The sequence below is a fragment of the Arvicanthis niloticus genome, chromosome 5 (assembly GCF_011762505.2).
Source record: "Arvicanthis niloticus isolate mArvNil1 chromosome 5, mArvNil1.pat.X, whole genome shotgun sequence".
Lineage (NCBI taxonomy): Eukaryota > Metazoa > Chordata > Mammalia > Rodentia > Muridae > Arvicanthis > Arvicanthis niloticus.
In genome coordinates, this window is record NC_047662.1 from 98,990,632 (window position 1) to 99,012,795 (window position 22,164).

General features: G+C 44.3%; 1 protein-coding gene across 1 annotated transcript; it reads right to left on the reverse strand.

Moving 5' to 3' along the window:
• Positions 1-359: 359 nt before the first annotated feature.
• Positions 360-22,072, reverse strand: Trmt10b (tRNA methyltransferase 10B). The gene is made up of 9 exons (XM_034501701.2): positions 22,006-22,072; positions 13,244-13,454; positions 12,528-12,642; positions 9,535-9,659; positions 7,931-8,083; positions 6,094-6,172; positions 5,432-5,499; positions 1,412-1,535; positions 360-828 (listed from the first exon to the last, which is right to left on the reverse strand). The coding sequence occupies exons 2-9, from the start codon at positions 13,424-13,426 to the stop codon at positions 722-724; spliced, it is 954 nt and encodes a 317-aa protein (XP_034357592.1). The 5' UTR covers positions 13,427-13,454; positions 22,006-22,072; the 3' UTR covers positions 360-721.
• Between the last annotated feature and the right edge of the window lie 92 nt (positions 22,073-22,164).

A 22,164-nucleotide genomic window follows, 5' to 3' on the forward strand; every position in this document is an offset into this window, starting at 1 on the left:
GACGGTTGTATTTGGACATGAGGAAAAGACTTGTATTTGTGTAACAGAAGGTGCACTAGTAGCTTGTGTGTCAATGCAGCTTTCTTTCCTGGCTGCATTATGCTGGATTTATCAGTAATATAACTTGGCGTTTTTATTAGATCTGGGGTATATATTTGTACAGAGCACTTGGTTTGTCTAAGCTCAAGGATACACAAAGCTATTTACACAGACTAGAAGAGCGGAGCCCTCCATGACCATAATCGGAAGAAGAACAGGGTGAGAGCCACAGGAACGAACAAAGACGTAAGGTAGGGCAGGCCAGGCAGGGCTGAGACAGCAAAGCGAGTGTGTAGCGTATGAAAATGCACATTTACAGGTGACAGAAAAATGATTTTATTCAAGTTAAATGAAAAGCTCGGACAATCATTTAAACATCTCTAAAAGTAGACCTTTCCCAAACAGATGTACAAAGCATGAATTAACACCCAAAATGACAAATATTTTGGCAATTCCTTAACAGAAACTTTTTTTTTTTAATCATAAAATGTTTTATAAGGGTACTTCAGTGAGCCAGGCGTTGTGAGTGACATAGCATAAAATGTGGTCCTTGCCCCTAATGGCTTTCAAAGAGCCAAGATGGCAAGCAGAGGTAAGTGTGTGCCATTGTTACCCTTTGCCTCGTCCTTTGGTCACGACACCCCCGCACTTCACCCCTACAGCTGGAATCTTAGGCTGTCCATCATTCCACTGAATTCCGAAGAATGTAGCCTTTTCCTGGAGAAACTCCTTTCTTCAATGCTTCAGGCCAGTTATGAGTTTCAAAGTAAGTAGACAGGATATCGAACACTGTCAGAAGGTAAACGGATGCTGGTGACCATACAGGAGAAGACTAGTGAAGGACCAATGTGGAAAAGGGTTCTGTGGAATGTCGTCACTGAGCGTTCTCTGAGTCACATGCGGTGGATCATGGGAGGAGAGAGGCAAGGACACAGCCCTGCCTATTTACAAGGCCTCAGTGTACACTGAACACTTGTGAACGGACAAGGGCAACGGAGGAACACAGCACCGTGGGAACACAAACAAGGGGCCTGATGTTGCCTGCTGTGGGAGGGAAGGAGCTAAGCTGCTCCTGAGCTGAAGTCTAGAGAACAGATACCGGCCAGTGAAGGCAGATGGCAGGGTATTCATCCAGGAATGCAAACAAAATGAGGAACACCTCTCAATGGCCAGAATGGCTGCCAGCAAGTGCATGCAAGAGAGTCTAGGTGTCATGGGAAATTGAGTCAAGGGCATTACACTTACAGCACAGCAGCCCCAGAATAAGCTGGCAAGTAGTTTCTGAGTAAACAGAAAACAGAGCCCATCCAAGACAAAGGACTAGCAAACGGCCCGTAAGGAAAAGCACGCTGGGTTGGGCTGTGAGCAGTACCTTGGTTGATGGCCAGGATTTCTGAATGGTAGTTTTTCTCATTCTGGCGCCTGATCATGTACTCCTGGATTGGCAGGCGGGCTGTCCTGACAGAGTGTTCTTGGGCTTTTTGAAATGTCACCTTCTGTAAATCAAATTTTCTTATTATAAAAATTATACATTATATTTCATTGTATTCATTGTAATGGACACTGCCAGTTTAGAAAATTCCCACATATTGCTACTTCGAGTTGGTAGAAACCTGAGAGGACATGATTTAATCTTATACTTGCCAGAGTGGCTAAGATCAAGGGCACAAATGACAGCTCAGGCTGGAGAAGATGTGGAGCAAGGGGATAAATGCTCCTCCACTGCTGGTGGGAGTGCAGACAGGTGCAGCCACTTTGGAAATCAATATGGTGATTTCATAGAAGACTGGTAATTGATCTACCTCAAGACCCAGCTCCACCATTCCTGGGCATATACCCAAAAGACACTCACTGCACCACAAGGACACTTGCTCAATTATGTTCATAGCAGCTTTATTTATAATAGCTAGAAACTGGAAACAACCTAGGTGTCCCTCAGTTGAAGAATGGATAAAGAAAATGTGGTACATTTACACAATGGAATATTTCTCAGCTATTAAAAACAATGACATCAGGATAGTTGCAGGCGAATGGATGGAAAAGACCATCCTGAGTGAGGCAATCCAGGCCCAGAAAGACAAACATGGTATGTCCTCACTTATACGTGGCTATTAGCTGTAAAGTACAGGAAGACGATGCTACAATCCATAGACCAAAGAAGCTAAGTAACAAGGAGGGCTCAGGGGCAGACCAGTGAATCTCACCGAGAAGGGGAAACAGAAAGACATTGCCGGTAGATGGGGGAGGGGACTGAATGGGGTGAAGGGTGGGGGTGGGAACAGGAGGGATCAGTTGTGGTGAGGCAGAGACAACTGGAATTTGGGGGAAGCATCTCTGGGAGGAGCTAAAAACTAGGGCAACGGAAACTCCCAGGATACAAGGGTGACCCTAGCTAAGATTCCTACCAATGGGGGATACAGAACCTGAACTGGCCATCTCCCAGAACCAGGCAAGATTTCCAGTGGAGGGACCAACTCAGCCACAAAACCTTCAACCTACAATCTGTCCTGCCTGTAAGATGTGGCAGTGTAAAGGTAGCACAGGCATTGTGGGAGTGGCTAATCAATGTCTGGTCCAGGGAAGCCCACCTCTGACACTGGCCAGAGGGTCAGGAGCCGGAGGCTGGATAGCACAGAGACCCATAATAGAACCAAACACAAATAGCAAAAAAGAAAAAAAAATCAATAAAATGATTCCTAATGATATTCTGCTAGACTCATAGACTGATCATTCGAGAGGCTTCATCCAGCAATTGATGGAAACAGACGCAGAGACCTACAGCCCAACATTAGGCAGAGCTTGGAGAATCCCGTGTAAAAGGAGAGGAAGGACTGTAGGAGCTAGAGGGGTCAAGGATACCCCAAGAAACCCCACGTTATCAACATGAGCCCATAGGGACTCACAGAGACTGAACCACCAACCAGAGAACATGCATAGGACTGACCTAGGTCCTCTGAACGTATATTACATTTGTATAGCTTGATCTTTTTGTGGGGTCCCTAACACTGTCAGTAGGCTCATAGGCTGTCTCTGACTCTGTGCCCTGCTTTTGGGACGCCTTCCCCACTAGAGTGTTCAACTAGCCGCAATAGGAAAGGAAGCTGTGGTCAGAATGTAAAATAAATAAAAGAAAATTTCACATCTAAACAGCACACTCTGCTCAAGGACCTTCTGGACTTTACTGCCTCAAGAGGCCATCTGCCTGTCGCAGGAGACAAGTCAGAGGGTGAGCAGTGACTCTGAGTTAAAGCTCTCCTCCCCTCCCCAACTACTTATTTCAAAATATCTCAAATCTAAGAGATCTGAAAGAATCATTGAATGAGTTCTTGTCCTGTCACCTCACCTGCCAATTAATATGTTACCAACTTTCTGTGAGCCGTGGCCATTCTGACACTGACCTCACACTGACCTCTCGCTGGAGGACAACAGCGCTTCCCCCTTTAGCACAGCACTGAGTTCACTTCTAAAAATCCTGTAAGGTTATTTAGTACACAACCATTACTGAAGTCTCCCCCAAAGGTCTTTTGTAAAGTTTCCCTCCTAATCCAAAATACAATCAAACCACACTTGACAGTTTCCTGTTTGTAAGAAGGGCTCCTGGGGGCTCAGATGGTGCTGACGCAGCCTCCCAGGTAGATGGGACCACACACACATCACTGCATTTGGCTGTGTTTTATTTTGTGACACTCCTTGAAGACAGCACTGCCCCGCCCCATTTGGTTTAGTTTCTATTACAGTGGATTTTTGAAAGTTCTGTTCTTTTGCAGAATGATCCATACTGGACTTCTTGTTTCCTCATGATTACATTTGAAAACTTCAAATCCTGAGCAAGAACACTTGACGGGAAAGTGTGTCACACCAGGAGACCCGGAGTGTCACTCCTGGTGACACTCGGTGTAAGCAAGCTTGGGGATGATGGAAACCAAAAATGGCTGCATTGTAATGGTGTGCTGTTGCTCTGGTAACTTGCCAGGGAATGCTCTGAGAGCATTTGTTTATATAACAGAATATTCTATTATACATATTAGAATAGAACACAATTTTTATATAATAGAAGCAGTCAGCTGCTTATGCCTGACTCAGGAGTTCCCTGGGAACAACACCAGTGACTTTCTAATCCCTATTGGCAGGCTCCTGCATTACGACCCCATGGAACACTTAGACCCACACATTTAATTCTACTAAAACTAAGCACATGTTTAACACTGATGGCAGCTCAGTCTATCTGTTTAACACAAATAGGAGCTAAATCTATCATAATTGTACTAAAACTAAGTACAATTAAATGATAGACTGAGCTGCCATCAGTGTTAAACATAAGGTTCATATATGTGTGACTCACACATGAGATATTTCTGCATCCATTATAAACACATGTAAAACAGACCAACAAACATGCCTGAGAAAACGGACCATGATGCTTTGAGGGTTGAGGGGTACAAGGTGGGAAGGACACTACATTTCTTTTTGCAAATGTAAACTGTTATATCATTATTCAACTTAAAATTATGCAATATATGTTAATTAGTGAATTAAGCAAAGAAGATTAATATTTATGTAATAGAAATAAAGTTTAAAATGTCAAGTACCAGCTTAATTATTCCAATGAAACTCCAATTCAATAAAAGAATCTTGAAGAAGAAGCTGAGGAGATGGTTCAGCAGCTAAGAGCATTTGTTGTTCTTTAGAGGCCCTGGGTTCTATTCCCAGTACCCATAGGTGACTAACAACCATCTATAGCTCTAACTGCAGAGGCTCTAATGCCCTCATCTGAGCACGGTACACAGACATACATGTGAGCAAAACAGTCCTATATGTAAAGTAAAACAAATATAAAAAAGAAGCCTGGACAACCCTACTGAACTGAGGTCTTGGAATATGACTTATACCAGCAAGAAAGCCTACAACCAGCCAACCAATCTCTCACAGAGAACAAAGTGCTGGGGAAAAAAAATGCAGAGCCAAGATCAGAGTCATCCTGACAGAGAGGAGACAGGTAGTGGAAGAATGTCTGTCGGAATCACTGGGCCTGTCTACTGACTTCTGACTCTGCTTCTGTCAGTCAGGACAGCTGATCTCCGGGCAGGAGGGGCACCCTACGAACAAACTCTTCTTGTTCCCACTCAGCTTCTAGGTCTTCTGGGGAAATTAACAACAGGGCAAAGGCCTCTACTATAAACGGTAGAAAACAGCTGGAAGTTGGTGGTGAACCCCTTTAATCCAGGCACTCAGGAGGCAGAGGCGGGTGGATCTCTGTGAGTTTAAGGGCTGCCTGGACTACAGAGCAAGTTCCAGGATTGCCAAGACTATGTAAAGAAACCCGGTCTAGAAAACAAACAAACAAACAAACAAACAAATGGAGGGTGTGTATGAGGCTAAGATGTCCGCTTACCTTCTGAATGCTCTCATCCACAAGTCCACCAATAATGTACACTGCGCTCTGATCAATGTCTTCAAGGGCTAATGGAAACATGAAAGCCACTGAGATCAAATTTGTTTTATAGTTTCTAAATCCAGAGAAAGCAAAAGAAAACAAAATATCAACAATATTAATACAACAAATACAACATGACTTAAAGCCTGCTGGCAGATCTGAAAAACCGCAAGTGCTGTGCCCAAAGGCACTGGGTTAGATCGGAAACAAAACCAGAGTCTGAGAAATGTGAGACGAGTTTGAGAGGAGCATGACCGACCTAGCACTAGTAAGAGCAGCAGAGGTTAGTCTAGGGAGGGAGAGAGGGAGGGAGAGAGGGAGGGAGGGAGGGAGGGAGGGAGGGAGGGAGGGAGGGAGGGAGGGAGGGAGGGCATATATATAAATAAGACACTGACCAAAGCTGGCCAGGAAACCGATTACCAGGCAGCATGCAAAGTCCACCTGAAGAGGAACTAACCTCTGCAACACTGGCCATCTGTCCACAAGAGGTCAGCTCATCCCCTGTACTTCCTCCCTCAGTCTCTTAGTGAGAAGAGATGTACCACAGGGAATAATGCAACGAAAGACAAGGGGAGGGACAAAGCTCCGCGTGAACCCACAGGGGAAGGTCAGGGACTCACGGTGTTCGGAGTCAGGAGTCAGGTACACAAGGGTTTCCAGAGGAAATAGGCTAAAGCAGTCTTCTTCTGTCACATCGAGCTGGAAATACAAAGATGGTTGCCAGATGGGGTGGGGTTAAAACTACAGCCTGCACAACTCAACTCTGGTGACGGCAGCAGCATGGCGCCAACCTTGCTAGGAAGCTGCAGGTCTTCGGGCTTCTTACAAAGTGCTTAGTTGAGACAAACAGATAAACAAGCATAGGCATTTAAGCCACAAAAATGACCCAGAAAGTGGCAGAGGCCCGCAGAGAGACAGGGAACAGACACCAGGACTACAAATGAGGGAGTACCAGCACGGGGAGTGGCTTTCTGGTAGAAGCAACACTGGAGCTGGAAAGAGGTGAGACTGACCCAGGTAAAACCAAAGAGTCAAAGCAAAGGAGATCACCTCAGAACGGCAGGGACACAGCCCCACACAGCACAACCCTCACACCTATGGCCTCTGTGGCTTCCCCAGGGAAGGCTGCAGTAACTCAGGCCCAGCTACACAGCAGCACACAGGGGCATTTTTAGTGCCGTTCCTTGGAATCAGACCTGGATTCTCACTTGCATATCTACTGCTGCCTTTACAAGAGCCTCAGCAGAAAGTGGAAAGTCCCGTACTTCTCCCTAAAGGACAGCTTGAAGCCGTACTGTTCCTAAAGCATCCTTCCTCTTCCTCTTTCACTCACGTTCCCTACCTCTCCACTGCCGGAGCATACAGTTTAGCATGAACTAGACAGGTTAGGAGACATGGTTCTAGACAACGGGAATGTCAGTTTGCCAATGAAGGGCAAGAATGAGAAAAATGTAATTACAAGAACTAATGAAAGATTCTGAGACCTTTTAGATTGCCAGGGTTCAAAGACACCATTTACACAGACACTGCAGTTGCCCCTCAGCATCCATGGGGATTGGTTTCCAATGGCCCCACAGACACTACAGTCTAAACGTGTTCAAGTCCCTTATATAAAATACCAGTGTTTACATTTACATCACATGTCCCTGAAGACTTAAATGATCAATCAATAAGCCACCTCTAGATTATTATAACGCCTAGTACACATACATGGTTCTTACGCTGTCGTTTACTTTTCTATTGTTTTTTCCTCACAGTGGCTTAGGACTCACTACGTAGTTCAGGGCAGCCTCAAACCTGTGACAGTCCTTCTGCCTCAGGCTCCCAAGTGCTGGGACTACAGGCATGACCACCATACCCAGCTATTCTGTATTGCAGAGGGAATAAATAACAGGAAAAAAAGTGTCTGTGTTCACTACAGGTGCAATTTGTTTTCAAAATACTCATTTATTATGTAGGCAGTGTTCTGCCTGCGTGTACACCTGCACACCAGAAGAGGGCACCTGGTCTCATTACAGATGGTTGTGAGCCACCATGGGATTGCTGGGAATTGCACTTAGGACCTCTGAAGGAGCAGTCAGTGCTCTTAACCTCAGAGTCATCTCTCTAGCCCCTCAAAATACTGTTTTTTAAAAACTATGGTTAAGCCACTGGAGAGACAGCTCCGTGGTAAAGACACTTGCTCCAAAGCCTGACTTGTCTTCTCCCAGGACCCATGTAGTGGAGAGAGACCCAGCTCTCATTGTCCTCTGACCTCTGTGTTTATGCCATGGTGTGTGTGTGTGTGTGTGTGTATAACACTAAATAACAGAATAGATAAGTACGGTAAGAATGCAGCTAAATGTATGGATGTGGAAACCATAAGTGGAGAGCCAGCTGCACACCAAAGGATGAAAAAGTAAAACCTTTTCAAAAGCACACTTAGGTAACTTCAGGAACATGCTAGAGGACTCTTACCAAGTAAGCAGAGAATCCATCATTCATCCTCAGACATTCCTCATAGAGGGGGCTGTCAGTTGAGAATCCAGTAAGGAAAATCCAAAAGGGCCTGCTGGCTTTTTTGTTTGAACCATACAACCTTCGAATCTGTCCCGCCAACCTACTTAGTTCCTGTAAAGCGATAAGGACAACTGAGCCTTTGATGTGGAAGCACGCCAGCCCTAGCAGACAGTCACACGGCGGTCACTCCCTGGGGGCTGCTCCACGGGACTCTCATGGACTAGCCTGGCTGCTTCCACTTGGGAGTGAGCATGCGCAGAAGCACATGCCATGACATCACAGACAGATCGAGACACTAGCCTGGAAATGCTCCTAAGTGAAAAACGTGAGTTCCTCCTCCCCCTGACTCAGCCTATGGTATTTGGAAAGATTTCTTCTGCTTTTACACCAAGTTCTAGTATACGATGTTCAGTATTTAAATTTTTAGAGAGGTCAAAACAGTATCGACACTTCCGTGTCATTAGGTGCATTTGGCACTGTCACCCTAACTTTAAGCAGTATTACAATGTTGGAAGGTCTAACACTCTTCCCTAATCCTAGAAAGTTTTTTTTTTTCTTCATAATTTATTTTGATTTGTGCTACACTGAATAAAAGGCCTACAAGGTTTTGGATTAGATTTGATCTGCTCTCAGTTAATATAAGGAGAGACTCCCTTGTTCACTCTTTGTTTTTTGTTTTGTTTGTTTGTTTGTTTTACGGCTGCTGCCTCTGCCTCTAAGGTACTGGGATTAAAGGCACACCCCCACCCCCTCCTGTCCTTGTTTGTTCTTTAGAAGGCTAGAGCTAGAGGTTCTGTTGAGAACCTTAGAGACATAGTCTTCCTAGTGTAACATTAGCACACATAACAGTGACATCTGGAATAAGGGCAGCTATGGTGCTCCTAGCTAAAAAGTCTATTCCATCAAGGTAGTGAGGCACAGTGCATGCTTATTACTACCTGGTCCCAGCAGCCCAAGGAGTGTCCAAACAAGCCAGCTGTATGGTCCTGTGGGACCCAGGGCACATCTCATCCTCGATAGGACAAAGGCAGCCTACCGCTTTTCTTCCCAAATATAACCCATGTGGCTTTGTGTATGAGTCACATCCTCCTCCCTGGGCTGTGAGCCATGAGCCGAAGAGACGACTGTCAGTCTCATCTGCCCAGAATTGTATGGCGTGTGTTCAGTCTCCAGAACCCTGAGGGATGCATCCTCCTTCGCCAAAGAGGATATTGAGAAATGACTAAAATATAAACACTGTAAGAAGACCTCCCACCAGGAACCCTCCCCACAACACGTGCCAGTTAGTATTTCTCTTCCAAGCAGAAGGACAGAGATTTAGTGTCTGGAGAATTAAACCTACAAGGTTCCATCCAGACTGAGAACATCATGGCCAGAGTAAGAGGCTTGAAAGAGAAGTAAACTACAAACTAAATCAAAGAACCTGTGTTCACTTCCAACAACCTGTGGAAGTCAGTAGCCTAGAATGGAAAACCAGACCCTTCTAGACGACAGAACCACAGGAGCTGGCGGTGGTCCCCTCACTGCCCTTCCGTGCCTCCCTCAGCCTCTGGATGCTCTACCTTCTTTGACATGTGCTGGGTCATGCTCAAGTCAACACATAGTCTTGGTCCTGAGTGTTTGGCTTCCAAAAGTTTCTCTTTGGTTAAGGCTTTCAAAAAACGTTTGCTGTGCTGTGGGCAGGTGCCTGGGACAGAAATACCAGAGAGGATTAAGAATGGGATAGCACAGGCACCAAGATCAACAATTAATAAATGGGACTTCATGAAGCTGAGAGACTTCTGCACGGCAAAGGACATGATATTTGGACAAAGTGGCAGGCAACGAATGGGCAAAGATTTTTACCAACTACACATCAGATAAAGAACTAATATCCAAAGTATATAAAAAATTTTTAAAAACTAGGTATCAAGAAATCAAATAATCCAATTAAAAATGGGGCATAGATCTACACTGAGAATCCTCTCAATAGAGGAAACTCAGATGGTTGAGAAACAAAGAAATGTTCAACATCCTTAGCCATGAGGGACATGCATATCAAAACTATGAGATTTCATCTTATACTCATCAGAAAGTCTAAGATCAATAACACAAGGGACAGCTCTTGCTGGCAAGGATGTGGAGCAAGGACAACACTCTTCCGTTGCTCGTGGGAGTGCAAACTTGGATGGCCACTATGGAAACCAGTGTGCCAGTTTCTCAGAAAAATGGGAAATGATCTACATCAAGATCCAGCTACAGCACTCTTGGGCAGGTGGGCATATATCCAAAGGATGCTTCATCCCACCACAGAGACTTGCTCAACCATGTTCACATTGCTGCTCTATTTATAATCCTAGAACCTGGAAAGAACCTACCTTAACAGAAGAATGGATAAGGAAATGTGATACATTTACACAACAGAGTATTATTTAGCCATTAAAAAAAATAAAAATGACATCATGAAATTTGCGGGTAAATGTATTAGTGTTAGAAAAAAAAAAAAATCATCCTAAGTGAGGTATCCCAGACCCAGAAATACAAATATGTTATGTATTCACTTATAATGTGCACATTAGCTGTTAAGTCAATAATAACCAAGCTTCAATCCACAGAACCACAGAAGTTATGTATAGAATAAGGAACTGGTGTACAGATAGATCTTGTTAGGTAAGAGAAACAGAACAGATATGGATGGACAGGGGTAGGGGGTTGGTTGCAGGAACAGGAGGATCAAGTGGGGAGGAGAGAGAACTGTGAAGGGGGGAATGAGGAGAGACAGCTAGAATTAAGGCCATCTGGGGGGTAAGCATGAAAACCCAGTACAGTAGAAGCTTCCTAAAGCTTACACATATATGAAGGTAATCTAACTAATGGGGAGACAACAGTCCCAACTGTTTATCTCTTGTCACCAAATGAAGCTTCCAGTACTGGGATTAGGTTACATCTAAGTTGTTGGCCAAAGGGTCCCATAGGAATCTCCAAACAACCCAGGCTGTGACCAAGTCTCCACAAACTGACAGCAAGGCCCCATTCCAGAAGACACCACCCACACAACTCACAGAACATGAAGAAGTTGAATTGGTGCCTACACAGAGCCTTTTATAATCCAATGTCTTTGGTACAGGAAAGTACTCTGTACACTACCAAAACAGTAACATAAACTCCAAACCAGTCCCAAACCCTGTGACCTACAATGGTGTCCTGACTGCAAGATCTGCTGGGGCAGTGGAGGCACAAAGCTTGTGGGAGTAACCAGCCATTCTCTGAGTTGACTTAAGGCCCACTCCACAAGATGGACTCCAAACTCGACACTGTCTGCTATACTCATAGATCAGGGTCTGACTCAGCCACCAGAGAAGCTTCCTTCTGCAGTGGATGGGAACAAACACAAAGATCCACAGCCAGACAATGTGCAGGGAGTGAGAGGCCTTGGAACACTCAGCCCTGAATGGGGTGTCTCCACCACAGCCCTCCCCCAGGGCTCCAGAAACCCTTCCAAAGAGGATGCAAAAGAAAGCGTAAGAGCCAGAGGGGAGGCACCGGAAAACAAGGCCTACATCACCGAGACCGAAGCTCATCTGGAGTCTGAGGCAGCATGCACAGGGCCTGCGTGGGGCTGCACCAGGTCCTCTGCCTGCACATTAGCGCTCCAGTCCAGCGTGTTTATGGGATTCCTGTGTGGGTCTCTGATTCTCTTGGGCTCTTCTCCTTCTGTTTGTTTCTCCTGTCCAACTCCAATGCGACAGCTGTTTTATCTTACTATATTTTATTTGGTTATATTTTATTATTATTGTCCCTTAGAAGCCTGTTTGTTTTCTAATGAGACAGATATGAGGGGAGGTCTGGGTGAGAGGACAGGGAGGGGGAGGGGGCTGTAATTAGTACCTTTCTTTCTTCCTTTCTTTTCTTATTTGTTTGTTTGTTTTTGTTTTTCGAGACAGGGTTTCTCTGTGTAGCCTTGGCTGTCCTAGAACTCACCCTGAGAGCAGGCTGGCCTGAACCTCACAGAGATCAGCCTGCCTCTGCCTCCAGAGTGCTGGGATCAAAGGCATGTTCACCATGCCTGGCCAAGGGCCAGTTTTCAAGGTACTAATTTTGAGTTCAGAGTCCTTTCTGGACTTACTAGAACTAATAGCTCTTTTTGTACAACCCATGGGCTTTTCTGTGTAGACGAATCTCTCTTTTCCTTTTGCGGGGGGGGGGGCATGGCTTACAGAGTGTGCTAAATTCACATCTGTTCATTTGTAAGTTGAGTTATTTTGAGCATATTATCTAATCTGAACCCATCTCCTCTACAAAAAGGAGATAATCTCAGTGCATAGCAGCCCTGCGGAACAATGCATGATTTTAAGGCTAGCACACAGCATGAATAAGTATGATCTACCACCGGCATCATCCCTTCTGCTTCCGAGTTTAGACACAAATGCTCACTTGGCTTCTCCTTTAAAAGCAACCTCTAAGCTCACACTCGAACTTTGATTTGCAAAGAGCTGAGAGATAGACCCTACTCTCCTAGCAACATGAAAACAAAGGTCTGCTGAAAGCAATGACCTTTCCCAGTGACCACACTCACCGTTAGCTGAGTCTTCTGCACGCTTGGCTTTCCTTCTTTCTCTTTCCTGCTTCCTTTTGCTCTTCTTTGAGGAGACTATCCTTTCCCAGTGTCTCTGTTTTCTTTGTACATTTTTCTTCCATTATCCAGAAAACAAAATTGTTTGAGAACTTCATAAGCACCAGAAAGGAAAATGAACACCGGTTACTTTTTTTCATTTATATATAAAGTTAGAAAGGAAAAGATTTTTGTCTTTAAAAACAAGCCTACTGGCTTGTGTTTATTTTTAATTTTACCACTATGATCTATTGCTATTTTATTTTCATTGGTGGATCTTCACCGTGAACAGTACAGAATTATTATAATTGTGTGCACTGCTCGGGATCCGACCCAGAGCCTTGAGCATGCAAGGCAAGAGTTCTCACTGAATAATATCCCTTTCCAGGTTATAATTACAGAGAACATCACCTTCACCCCACCATCCCAAGGCTAGAGAAAACTCATCTGGGACAGAATCTTAAAAACAGAGTTGAGAGCCCCTGATTCTTTCTGAGGTATGTCAAAATTTCTTTTAAAATTTTATATACATTCTTATGACTCAAATGAAAATGAAACCTTAATCCAAGTAGCAGGAATCAAAACACACAGAATTCATTCTCAGCTCCCTTAATCTCCTAGATCAACCCTTAGAACAGAGATCTCTGAGACACCCATCACAGCGAGCTCACAGGACCCACCGAGCTCCACGCAGCACTGTTTGCAGGGCTGGTCTCTTCTTGGTGTTCGTAGTCCACATCCAGCTGCAGAAGCTGGAAGTTTTCAGAGAGTCCATCTTCACTTCCGGCCTCTGGGAGGCCTTCTGGTTCCTGCAGGGCCTGTGAGACTGTTCCCTGAGCACTATCTTCTGACTTCCAGTCCATGCGCTGCCGTCACTTACACAGCTGATTCCTTACAACCAGAAGACAGACAGTGCTGGGGTGTTAGTGAGGAGCAGGTGACACTGACCCAGAATGACTGAACCACGGAAAGCATGCTGGAAACCATGCTGGGGAGAATTCCAGACACTCCAGCAGTAAAGAAGCCACACACTTCTCGGAGGACAAGGACCGGATACTTCCAAGCAATCAGTACCCACAGAAGGCAAGCTTTTATTGTGTTCTTTGGAAAGCAGTGTCAGTTTACTTTCACATCAGTCCTTTAGCATCTACCACATACAAGGTTCTGAGTCAGTTTAAAAAAAAAAAGTATGGTAGATTTCTGGGGTTCTGGTGACAGAATATAGGTCTCAAATTGAACCTATAGTTGAGCGCCATTACAAGAAGCCAGCCACCTCTGAGGATGGGCAATATTCCTTCCAGGCTCGAGGTTAAAAAATTATAAGAAGCACCATAACAGTGATGTTCAAACTCCAAAACAGGGAAGCCAGTGGTGCGTGTACAAGCTGGCCTAGAACTCAAAGACTCACCCATCTCTCCCTGAGTGCAGGGACTAAAAGTGTTCACCATCTTGCCCTGCTAGTTCAGGGCTTCTTAAACGTTTTCTATTTGTAACCCCCTTTTCACTTAGAACAAATTTAAATTTCCTTAATTATTTATTATTATATGTGTGCCATGATGGGTGTGCATAGGTGGTGGGGGTATAAACGTACATAATGCGTGTGAAAAATCAAAGAAAGTCAGTTTTCTCTTCCCTTTACATGGAATCTGAGGACAGAAATCAGGTTATCAGGCTTGTGCAGTAAGTGCCTAGCCTTCCTGTGACATCTTGCTGGCTCTCACCCAGGAAATTTTATGCAAGTCTAGGTAGATAGTACACACACACACACACACACACACACACACACAAAACAACCAATAATCATAAAGACATTCATTCTAAAACAATGCTGCTTTGTGTACAAATCATTTTACCATTTATGAAGATGAGAGCACATTTTGCATCCTAATGAGAAGGGTGCACTTGTTGATTTTCACAATAAAGAATTAAATCTTGGCTGAATCCTGGATACTGTCGGACGGAGTGCTGCAATGTTTTCAGAGTTGACTGGTATTCTAATACTGTAATTGTCAAAGCTGAGATGCCACTTTGCATAAGTATGTGGTACAAGGTAGCAGAAGTATGTATTTCAGGAATTGTCAGAAATTCTGTGCTAATCCCAACCCAAAACCCAATTAGTAATTTTAATGTTAAATATTTTTTTTGGCCTGGCAGTGGTGGCGCACTCCTTTAATCCCAGCACTTGGGAGGCAGAGGCAGGCGGATTTCTGAGTTTGAGGCCAGCCTGGTCTACAAAGTGAGTTCCAGGACAGCCAGGGCTACACAGCTACACAGAGAAATCCTGTCTCGAAAAACCAATATATATATATATATATATATATATATATATATATATATATATATACATTATTTATATATATTAAAAATTATATGTATAGTGTATGCTGAGTGTAGGTTTCTGCATGTGCGTGCAGTGCATGCAGCCATCAGGGAGACCTGGATTCCCTGGAATTAGTGTTAAGGTGGTTGTGAGTGGTGGTGGATTGGTTCTGTAGCCTGCTACATTGTACTCCCAGTGGAGCTCGGTGATTGGGCAGTAGAAGGGGAGGGGAGAAAGAGAGGAGAGAAAGGAGAGAAGAAGGAGGCTACAGACCATGGAGGAAGACAGATGGGTCGAAAGCAGTCCTGGGTAGCAACTTCTATCAAAAGGTTAGATATTGGGTAACAATTCTAATTGTGTCAGCATCTTGTTAATTGAGCATTTCCAAATATATAAATTTATTGGATAATCTTTAAGTACTCATAGTCTCATTTCTACCAGGTACTGCGAGGATGGCAGATATTGTTCAGCTTTGTGGATGCAACATGGGGGATTGGCAGAGCCATTCTCCACGCTGGCGTCTCATGGGTCTAGTTGTGGCATGGTTGGCCTCTGGCTGCTTCTAGCTGTGGTGTGCATGGCTTCTGGTGTGGAACATGGCAGCCAGAGCTAAGCAGAGCTGCCCCACCGATTAGATAGCTGGCTCATACCGAGGCATTTTCTAAATATAACCTGATACATGGTTCTAATGTTATTTGTGTTAATTTGGCTCCTAGAATTACACAGGAACTGGCATGTCTGCCTGTAAGACATTGAGGGTCCCTGTCTCCAGTTGGCTTTGATTGGTGAAATAAAGTTTCTGGTGGCCAATGGCTGGACAGGGAGACAGAGGCGGGACTTTAGATTTCCTGGGCAAGGGGGACAAGAAAAGATTTAGAACACCCATGACTGGAAAGCAGGAAGATAATCTTGAGAGACAGAGAAGCGTGAGTGAACAGCCATGTGAAGGAGCTTGGAGCACAAGACCAGAGAGGGCTGCCCAACCAGTGTCCAGGCAACCAGGTTAGAATATAGATTTTAGTAAGTAATAATTCAGGAATGTTGGAAGGGAGAGTGTGTTAGCCACAAGGAGGTTTGAAAATGCCCAGCCATTGGGCTGCTTATAGCATATTAAAATTAAGCAGGTGTGTGTAGGTGCCTTTCATTCACAAATCCAGAACATTCTGGCATGGGGCAAGAAGCACATGCAACCACCGGGGAGTTTAGAGTGGATTAACAAATTACCGCATCAGTGAGCTGCCCCCAGTGTGGGTGCTGAGAATCAAACTTCAGTCAGCTGCAAGCACAGTACACACCCTTAAGTGCTGAGCCACGAGTTAATCAGTGAAATTTAAGTCAGCAACCCCCAAAGCAGTTTCATTTTTATTTACATTTTTTATATTTTATTGTCGTTGTTGTTTGTGTACTGATGCATGTGTGTGAGTGTGCGTGTGTGCATGCTGTGGGAAACATACACACAGTAGTCAGATGGCAGCTACTCAGGGTCAGCCCTTACTTTGTTAAGCTCTCTGTGCTAAACCATCTCACTGGTCCTAAACAGTAGTTTTCAAACATTCTAGCACAATACAACCTCTGGGGGTGTGGGGGTGGGGGCTGGAGGGATGGCTCAGCAGTTATATGCACTGGGTGCTCTTCCAAAAGGTCCTGGTTCCATTCCCAGCACCCACATGGTGAATCACAACCATCTGTAAACCCAGTTCCAGGGGATCTGAAGTCTCTTCTGTCTCTGAGGGCACCACACACACCGTGTACAGAAATACATGCAAGCAAAAGACTCATACACATAAAAATACAAAATAATTAAACAATTTAAAACCCATGCTAGTTTGGTAGTATTTGGTAGATGCTAACAAACAACAGCAGGCAAACAGTAAGAGTCTGTTTTCCATAATTAAGCATTATGTTTCTGTAAGAACAGAAAATTAGTATGTACAGCAAAACACTGAAGTTCGGAACACACAGTAGTCTCATATGTGAGCTGAGGTGTGTCTGGCCATGCTTGTTGGCACTGCGTGGGAGGGATGGTGTGATCAGAGCAGGTTGTATTCAGAGCCATGGCTGCAGGAAAGTCACCTGGGCTCCATTATGCTTCTGATTTGGAGTTAGTAACTGGTCAGTGCATGCTCAGGTTTTTTATTTCCTTTTGCACTCTACCAATCTCAAAACTAACTTGAAATTTAGTTGTTTTAAGTTTGAACTTGACTAGGCTGTTGTAGGGAAGAAAACAGCCATCTTAGGATTCAGCCATGTTTTCTGGCTCGCTGCTCCTGAGTGGTGGGACAACATTTATGTCTGTCACAGATGCCCTCCTTGAGGTAAGACAGGCTACCTCACTGAACTGTGAGAAGGACCAGATGTATTTCATTTCTCTGACAGAATACGTGCTGGGGAAACACTGGCTGTTGTTGCTTCTGTCTGAAACCCTTCCAGTGAAGTTCTTGCAGTTTTTCAGTCTCCAGGCAGTTCTGAGTATGCACCACACACCCCTGTGGATAGCCATGCAAATGCTTTCTAGATCTGAAATTGGCACTCACCTGCCTGCAGGGGCTGGGGCTTGCTTCATATTCTACTTGCTCTGTAAGAGCATCGGTTTGTTCTTCCCTTCCCTCCCTCCCTCCCATGGTACTGAGGATTAAATCCAGGACTTTGCATGCACTAGGCAAGTACTCTACCACTGAGTTAGAACCCAATTCTTTTTACTTCTTATATTGAGAGAGGGTCTCATTGAACTCTTGTGTAATCCAAGCAGGCCTCAAGCCAGTAATCCTCCAGTCTCAGCTTCTTGTATAGCTAGAAGTTCAGGTCAAAGCTACTAGGTGCAGGTTAAGTTTTAAATGTTATTAATTTACTGAATGTATCACATACAAAACTAAGTAGAATGAACATTCTTTCAGAGAAATGAGAAAAACAATTTCAAAGAACATTGTGAAGAACAAATGCAAACTAGGATACTCTGGTCTAGTAAGCAGCAATCTCCCCTTATGAAAGTGAGCAAGCAATTTGTTAAAACATTCTTTAAGCATTCTAGCAGTGCGGCATTGTGGGGAGAACAGTGCTGACTATACATCTTTTTTTTGTTGTTTTTTTGTTTTTTGTTTTTGTTTTGTTTTTTTGAGACAGGGTTTCTCTGTGTATCTCGAACTCAGAAATCTGCCTGCTTCTGCCTCCCAAGTGCTGGGATTAAAGGCGTGTGCCGCCACTGCCCAGCACTATACATCTTTTTAAACCAAAATATCTAGATCCTTATATGAAACTTCTCTTAGAGGGCTACACCAACTGTTATGCTAATCACCAACATCATTTTCACATTTGTGTGTGTGTGTGCAATCATTGTGCATGTGTGGGTACGAGTGTACTGAGTGTGAGGTCAGAGGACAATCTCCAGCGTCAGGCATCAGGCACCGTCCACCTTATGTTTGAACAAAGTCTTTCACTGAACTGCAACTCAGCCATGTAGGCCAGGCGAGGTGCCAGCAAGTCTCCAGGGATCTGCGTGCCTCTCTACCTGCACTAGGATTACACCCAGCCAGCACTCTGGCTTAGGTGCTGAGGCCTGTGAAGCCAGCACATTACCAACTAAGCCACTTCCTTGTCTCATCATTTGCTTTTGTTTCCTATGTTTAAGCCATTCAAAGCACAAACATGAACGAAGATACACTGGTCCAGAAAGCAACAATCACCTCTTACTGAAGTGAGCAAACGATTTGTTAAGAGAACTGTAAGGGGATCTACAGAGACGGCCTGGGGGTAACAAAGCTCTAACCACAGGACACACGTGCCTTGATTTGATAGGATGAGCTGAGTTTATCCCCTGGAACTCATGTACCATGGCTCACATACCCACACACACTATATACAGACAATAATTAAATACCCTCCCCAATAAAACCGCTAAGGCTTAAAATCTGGCATTTGCCTACTATTCATAAAGCCCTAGGTTTGATCCCAAGCACCACTAAATAAAGGAAAATAAAGGTTTTTCTGTTTGTTTGTTTGTTTGCTTGTTTGGTTTTTTAAGACAGGGTTTCTCTGTAGCAGCCTCTGGCTGTCCTGGAACTTGATTTGTAGACCAGGCTGGCTTTGAACTTTCAGAGATCTGCCTGCCTCTGCCTCCCCAGTGCTGGGATTAAGGCATGCGCCACCATGCCCAGCAATAAAGGCACTTTTTAACAGCCAAATTTCACAGCATTTGTCTTCTTATCTGTGTGTGTGACTATTTCTTTGGCCAGTAAGCATGTCTGGTGCCTCCTCCATGACAGGCCCTGTTGGGGAATGAATGGTTATATTGATTTCTCTTTGGAAGTCTGTCTGAGAAGGAGAAAGAGGATAGGAGAATTTTGGGCTCTACAGTTTTCCATGGGTGCTGCTCAAAAAGCTTGAAAGCTGGGTTGATATTTTTCTCACCAAACTGAATTCCTTTAAAGGACTCTACGAACATGGCTGGAGAGATGGCTCAGTAGTTACGAGCACTGGCTACTCTTGCAGAGGACCTGGATTTAGTTCTCAGCACACACACAGTGGTTGACAACCCTCTGTTAACTCCAGTTCCAGGGAATCCAAAGCTCTCTTCTGGCCTCCAAAGGAATAAAAGTTCACAGATATACATAAGATTAAAACACTTATACACACACACACAAAAAATCAATAAACCTTAAAAAGAATAAAGACCTTGGAAACAGCAATACTTGGTATCTGTTGGACTTAACCACTTTCTTTTTTGTTCCTCATGCCTTTCTAAATTCTATAGTCCCTGAAGATGTTTGTCATACCAGGAGATCAAATAGAGACAAGAACAGCCACCACCTAAGAGTCTATATCATATGTGATTGCACACTCCTGAAGGCACAGCCCACCCTTCTTCAGCTTTGCACCTTTGTGGACAGCATAAGTCCTGGCCACACAATGGAAATTCAGTAAATGCAGAACAGAGGTTATCATCTATGGGTCCTCAAAACGGAAAGGTGTAGCTGAGCATCAAGACGCATAGATCTGGGGGCTGAAGGCTTGCTCAATGGTAAGAGTGTTTGCTACTTTTAAAGAGGACCAGGGTTCTATCACCAGCACGGACATCAGGTAGTTCATAACTACAGCTGCTCTCTAGGGGGTCAGATACCTTCTTCTAGACTCTGGTGGCACTTGCATCTACACACACTTATGTGTGCATGTGTGAATACACACACATGTATATGCACCCACACATAGTTAAAAATAAATCTTAAATAAATACGGATCTGATGAACATTATCTATGCCTAGATTTGGTATTTTACCTCTTAATTAAAATATCTTTTCTAAAGGCAGGGATAGTGGTATAACTGTAACCCCAGCAGTTTAGAGGCTGAGGCATGGGGTAGGAGGACTGTGAGTTCTAGGCCAGGCTAGCCCACACAGTGATTATACCCCATCTCAAATGGATCTTTCTGAACCTTAGCCATTCAACAGTTACTAACAGACTGACACAATAATGGTATATCCTGGGGAGCTGGTGGTGACATTCACTCCATCTTTGTGAGGTTCCAATTTTCAATTGCTTTGAGTTTAACTCAGACTGGTCCTCCTGTTTCCCTACTGTACAACAAATCCTTCTAGAAATTGTACTGAGCCTCACACAGTAAAGAGCATCCCAGGACCAGGGAAATAACTCAGTAGAATGTTTGCCTACCATGCACAAAGCCCTGGATTCAAACACAAAACATAAACCAGCTGTGACAGCTCAGGTAATACTAGCATGAAGAGGAAGGAAACAGGAGGGTCTGAAGTTCACAGTCATCCTTGGCTATATAAAGACTTTGAAGTTAGTCTGAACTACCTGAGACCCTGTCTCAAAATAAATAAATCTGTGAAATTATATATATATATATATATATATATATATATATATATATTCATAAATATGTAGCAATAGATATATAAAAGCATCTAAATGTTTGAAAATTATATCACTCTTCTGCCTAGAATCAGCAGTATTTTCTGTTTCACTTACAGTAACCCAAAATCTACACAATAGCTACACAGATCATTAAGGGCGTTCCTTCTGTCAATTTTTTCCTAAAGGATTTGTTTATTTATTTATAATTATTTGTTTGTTTGTATGCTTATTTATACACAGGGTTTCACTATGGAGTTCCTAGCTAGCCTGGAACTTGCTATGTATAAATCAGGCTGGCCTTTAACTCACATATCTGCCCTGCCTCTGCCTCCCAAGTGCTGGGGTTAAAGGCCCAAACATTCATCCATCCATTCGTCTGTTTTCTTGAGGCAAGGTTTCTCTGTACCCTGGTTGCCCTGGAACTCCCTCTGAAGACCAGGGTGGCCTCGAACTAACAGAGGTCTGCCTGCCTCTGCCTCCCGAATTAAAGGCGTGCACCACCACACCCGGCCTATTTTATTTTTAAAAATTATGTATGTGGCTATGTGTGCATGAGTTGAGGACAAGGTGTCTGTGGAAGTAAGAGGCAACGGATCGCCTGGCCCTGAAGTTACAGGCAATCAGGAGTCGCCCAGACATAGGTGCTGAGAACCAAACTCCGCTCCTCTGTAAGAGCCGTCTTTCCTGCTAGCCAGCCCCTCCACTACCGTTTTCTTTTGCTCTCTGTGGTATCTATTCCCCAAACATACTAAATATCTCAGTGTCTCTGCATAAATTGTTCTCTCTGCCCACACGCTCTTCCCTTAATCTCACATATCCCCAGATCATGCATATTTTTCCTATCCAAAACCACCTAATTATTTTTTTGTCTGATTTCCCCACACCGTTCCAATACAAGTAAATGTTCTGTTTACTCAGAGTCTCAATAAATACTTTTGAGTTAACACCGCCATCTCCGCCTCAGACCTTAGTTAGCCTAAGTCCCACCTGATGAGCACAAACGCCGTCGCTAAGTGTCCAGTCATCCTCTGTTTGCACAGGTCTCTCACTTTCTCATTCTGATCCCTACCACCTTAAGCACTAGAACCACATGCTTAGTTAGACCCCAGGCTGCAGGGAATGCCAGTCACGCTGGCTCGCGAGCTGCGACCGAGGAAAGGCAAGACCCAGACGTCCCAGGGCTGTGGGGTGCCACGGCCTCTCGGTGGGACCCCGCAGTCTCTAACCAACCCTCAAAACCAGACCCCTGCTTACCTGGCACACCTTGCTCAGAAGAGACCAAACACAGTTGGCCCCGCACCAGCACCACTTCCGGTTCCTTATTAGCTTTGAGTGGCATTCTGGGAGTTGTAGTTTTCAATCTAGCAATGCAATAGAAGATGCCAGTAGGTAGCCTGGACGTCTATACTCTGG